Genomic DNA, 5,160 nt, shown 5'->3' on the forward strand with positions numbered 1-5,160 from the left:
TGTTTTTTGAATGGTACAAGCACCCGGCTCCGCCGGACCTGGCTACGCCAGGTGTGCTTGGCCTTCGGCGAGGCGGGCTCCGCCCGCGGGTGCTTCCGCACCCAGCCCTTCGGGCATTGATGATACACATAAAAAAGTTAATAAAACCAAAGATTTTCATCTGCCTTTTACTTAAAACACCTTAGAACTATACATTTAATGTAGTTTCTTCTTTTTTCTCTTGGGTGTGAGTTCTTCTTCGCTGTCCTCTTCTTCGCTGCTATTCTTTCTCTTTACGAAATCCTTCAACATGGTTTTAATCTCATCTATTTCGTAGACAATCTTTTCAAATCTTTCTTCGTTTTTGGTATCCTTAGCTCTGATCTTCTCCTCAATCTTCTCAATCTTCTCCTCAATCTTCTCTCCAATCTTCTCTTCGATTTCTTCAATTTTATCCTCCATTTCCCCTCGACTCAAGTAGTTCTCTTCTTCGAAGAATTCTTCTGGTAAGATCATCGCAGCTACTTCTCCTTCTGTTTTCTCGAACACAGAACGTGATATGCTGACTATGGATTGATCGGGTTCCTCTTCTGGTATCCTTGAGGTTTCAGAGTTATCTTCAAAGATTAAATCCTCCAAAGAAGAAACTTTACTTTTATCCACATCACAGAACACCTCTTCATAAACGCAATTCACCCAAGGTCTCAACTCGTATTCTTCCCCTTTCTTTGTATATCCTGGAAAAACTATGAGGGAATCGTGGCTTGTAACTCTAGAACACGCTACGTATAGTGATGAATCCAGTAGCACACCATACTTCTCAAACGTCTGCCCCTGGGACTTATTTATTGTCATAGCGTAACAGAGTTTGACAGGGAACTGGTATCTCTTGAAGGCTACATGGGTGTCTGTTGCCTCTAAAGTAACTCTAGGAAGTAAGATCTGTGTGTTCCTGTACACACCAGTTAAAATCTTTCCAACAATAACGTTCCTTCTCAAATTTGTTACCATAACTCTAGTCCCATTACAGATTTTCGGAGGGCAAATGTTCCTCATAACCATCACAATTGCTCCTTCCTTCAACCTTAATTTGTGTGGAGGAATGGAAGGGCTATCCATAGAATTGAAAACTGACGCCTGAACGTCCATCCCTTCTATTGATTCACAACCGACATCTACGCTCATGTAAACCACTTCCTTACCAATCACTTTATTGTACACAAACTCGTTAATGATTTCGACGTCGTTGTTCGTGGGAGATATTATAGCTCTCTTTTCAAAGAAAGAGACGTTAAATATGTTCTCTCCCATTCCTCTGTACACTCTTTCAACTAACTCTTCTCTGCTGTCAACTAACACCCCGAAACCTTCTCCGAAGTGACACTCTTTGTACTTTCCTTCTCCAACTTCTAATAATTTCTCTGCAAAGTTTATGTTTTCTTCGTCTTCACTCTTAAGTCGAACGTTCTTTATCAGTTCTAACTCTTCGAAAGAAAGGCCAAAAGTAACTTGATTTCAGACAACTGTTCAACTCGTCGTTCTTTCCTCCTCCTCTTACAACTGGTAATATCTGTCTAAAGTCTCCAGCACAAACGAACGTCTTTCCTCCCATGAAAATATCAAGACCGGAAAGGTCCCTCAAAGTGATATCCAGGGCTGAGATTGTGTTCTTATTTGCCATCACTGCTTCGTCCCACACAATCAAAGAAGACATAAGAAGCAATCGAGCTAGTTCGGACTTGTGCTTTATGTTGCATGTTTTTCTTTCGTTATGTTCCATCAGTGGTATCTTGAACATATTATGGGCAGTTCTTCCCCCGTGAAGGACAGTAGCTGCTATACCCGAAGAAGCCACAGCTAAAGCCACTTTACTCTTCGAACGAACTGTGTCTAGAAGAAGATTCAAAAAGAAGGACTTTCCTGTCCCACCAGGTGCACTTAAGAAGAACGCTTTGTTTTTGTTTTCCGTCTCACAACCAACACTTTCAATGATTTTATCGTAACAAATCTTCTGCTCTCTGTTTAATAGAGGGAGAGCTCTCTCCACTGTCTCGGACAATTCTTTAGAATTATAGGCTTTCTCCCTCCTTATCACGTTTGAAGACTTTTCTCCATTTCTGGAAGAAGGTAAGCCGTAGTGAACTATGTTTCCTCCTCCACAATTGAAAACTTGTTCTTGGATGTCGTCAAGAGCATCGAGGTATATTTCGTCGTTGTAATCCTTCAACCCTCTAAGATATAGAAAATCACTCGAGAAGAGATCCTTTGTTTCTTCCCAGATATCTTTCTGGTCTTCTAGATCCGAGAACACTAACATGCTAGCGTAAGTCGAACGAAGTTCTTTGCGGTCATTTGTGTAGTTTATTATCTCCAGGATAGTCTGTTTCCAAGTCTCTTCATCTTTTAAAAGACCCATAGCCTTAACGGCTTCCCTGTAAGTTCCGTAGAGTACACCGTCCACCATCCTGAGGTCTTCGAAGGATTTGGGACCTCTCTTGTGGGTTAGAAGCATTCTCATATAGAACAGTTCTACTGTCTTGTTCGTTACAGCTCTTATCCTTCCAATAGCGTGAGTGTTACCTTTCCTCTCCTCCCAACATGATTTCGGAATGCTGTACTTGAAGTAAGCAGCTACTTCGTTGTAAGTTAGGGTGGCTGCGTATTCGTTAACGCTACATAATTTGAAAAATGCTGTCAACTGAGTGTCTCTGTTTGCCTTCTTTTTTATGTCTGCCTTTGAGGAATCGGCGTTGAAGAATACTTCGTTTTCGTCCTTTAAATGGAGGTCCAGATTCATAACAGGAGGGTAACTACTGTGTATGGGGAATCTGAATATCTTCCAAGTTGCTTCGTTGGAGTTAACGAATCTTGCATCCGTGAAGTTCTTAATTTCATTGATTTCTTCGGTTCCCTCGGTTTTAGTGAATAGAACTCTGTCACATCCTTTGTTGACGTACTTTGTAATGTACGCTATAGCCTTAATAGAATTTGAACACTCTACGTTTATGTGAGAGTTAAATCTCAAGCAAAGATAGGGGTTGTAAGGCACCACCCATGAGTTGTCGATAGTTACTTCCTGTCCCTTTAACTTTTTCACAAAGGAGAAACCTCCTTCTCCCACAGCTCTTCTCCTGTAGAGAGGGTAGCCGTTGTTTCCGAATTTTATCGTTGAACGGCACTGTTTCGGAAAATCTTTCTGGCACGTCCCTCTATCGTTTTTCTTCCCATTACAACACACGGAGCTTTCATCGTAGCCTATGCACGGTCCGTGTATCATGTTAGTGGTAACAATATCATACAGTTCTGGGTGTTTTTTCTTGTCGGGTATCTCGGCGAATATTAGGCTCGAAACGGTATTTTCAGTCACTTTACGTTTCATCCATAGAAGAATGTGAACGTGAGGCAAGCCTCTTTTCTGCCACTCAATGCTGTACAAATGAGCTGAGACTTCTCCGAATATTTTATCTGTTAATAACTCTCTCATTAGTTGGTCTACCTTGAGTTTAAAAACACGACTAACTATATCTGGACGATTACAGACGTTAATAGTGTCGCCGTATAGTGTCAATTCTTTCCATTTCGGATTCATAGTGAAAGTTATGAAAAAATCCGGAGAACCGTATCTTGACACAAAACTTAACGCATCCTGTTGCCTCTCTTTCATGTATCTCGGGCCTCCCACGAAACACTTAGGAAGTAGCACTCGTTGTCCTTTATGGGCTGAATCACTCTTAAGAATATCGGACCTCTCTTTTCTGATTTCATGTTGGTTAAAACGGATATAATATAATCGATTTGATTCAGCCTTCACGTAACAGTCAATAACGAACCTCTGGAACAGTGTTCGACATTGAAAGAGAGCTGTGAAACAGTTCTCTCTTTCCATAAACATAGAAGCGTAATATGCGCACGGAGAAATCTTCTTCTCGTTCCCAGCTTTGTTAGCCTTCAGAGACCGCAAAAGATACGTGTAACCCATATCTCCGTTGGGTATCAATAAAGGGTACTGGAACGGATCATAAAAGAAACTGGTGTGATCCACAAACCTAATTTTATATTTCGAATCCTTCTTGGGACTGGTTATCTTTATTAAAAGAGGATCGTGCTCGTCGTCTAGATTCACTATACCACCCACAGTCACATTTGATGTCGGAAGGTGGTAAACTCCTTTATGTTCCTTCGTTTCAAAGTTTTCAACCGCTTTAAGTTGGAGATTCATTTGTGGTATCTCTTTATGCTTTTCAATATGCAATGCTATCAGTTCCCTGGAGTTTTCTATTTCAGACAAAATCTGTCTCAAACACTTATTGTTTTCGAGAAGGTAGTTGAATATTATACGAATTATCTCCTCGTTCTCGTTGTACTCTCTTCTATTTCTCTTCTGGATTTAGTTGATTTTTTCTCCTCGCTTATAGGTGCTTCCAAAAACAACTTAGAGACTTTATAGGTTCTGAGTCTAATTTGTTCCTCTCTACTGTTATAGAAATAGAGATCTAGGAAGTTATCGACAACCCCGTTAGGTCTTCTCCGTGTTAAGTCCTTTACGTCTCCGTTGGAAAACTTTTCTTCGTCCGAAAACATACCTCGAGTCTCCTTGTCTCCCACTAATAACTCTGGCCTCACATAACTGGTTCTGTGGTATATAGCACCCTTTATCTTGTACACCATAGCTTTTTCAGCTGCATTTTCCAATTTCTTGGATGTTGCAAAGGAACTGAAACTAAAGACAGTATTAAACCCGATTGTGTTCTTAAGAAATCTTTTAGAAAGAGGGGTAACACCTTCAAATAGTGATTTGAACTCTTCGTTTTTTATCTCTGTCTCCCTTTTCCACCTTAAAGCATCACAGTACTTGCACTTTACGTCGCCAAGTTTTCCAATGCTGTGTTCCACAACGTCGTAGGTGTCTTCTTCGTAATCCGTCATTTCAAGCTTTATCCCCCCTTCCCAATGTTCCTTCTTTTCCTCCCGGACTTTTTCGAGTAACTTCTTATCTTCTTCTGTTACTAACATTATTCCTTTCTCTTGTCTTGCTAGTATCTCTTTGTATTTCTTCATTTTCTCTCTGTTATTTTCTCTATTGGCTCTAAACGTCTCTGTCTCGAGAAGTCTTTGTTCCCTCTCTTCCTTTTTCCTCCTTGAAGCTTCTACGGCCTCGAGTCTCTTTCTCTCTAATTCCTT

At 40.7% G+C, this 5,160-nt stretch overlaps 1 protein-coding gene across 1 annotated transcript; it reads right to left on the minus strand.

Annotated features, from left to right (window-relative positions):
• Nucleotides 1–430: 430 nt before the first annotated feature.
• LOC143034821 (uncharacterized) lies at nucleotides 431–4,905 on the minus strand. Its single transcript, XM_076201166.1, has 6 exons — nucleotides 4,563–4,905; nucleotides 2,696–4,254; nucleotides 2,230–2,473; nucleotides 1,538–1,869; nucleotides 676–1,251; nucleotides 431–577 (listed from the first exon to the last, which is right to left on the minus strand). The coding sequence occupies exons 1-6, from the start codon at nucleotides 4,903–4,905 to the stop codon at nucleotides 431–433; spliced, it is 3,201 nt and encodes a 1,066-aa protein (XP_076057281.1).
• Between the last annotated feature and the right edge of the window lie 255 nt (nucleotides 4,906–5,160).

Source organism: Oratosquilla oratoria, chromosome 18 (assembly GCF_046742065.1).
Source record: "Oratosquilla oratoria isolate Oo_2021 chromosome 18, ASM4674206v1, whole genome shotgun sequence".
Lineage (NCBI taxonomy): Eukaryota > Metazoa > Arthropoda > Malacostraca > Stomatopoda > Squillidae > Oratosquilla > Oratosquilla oratoria.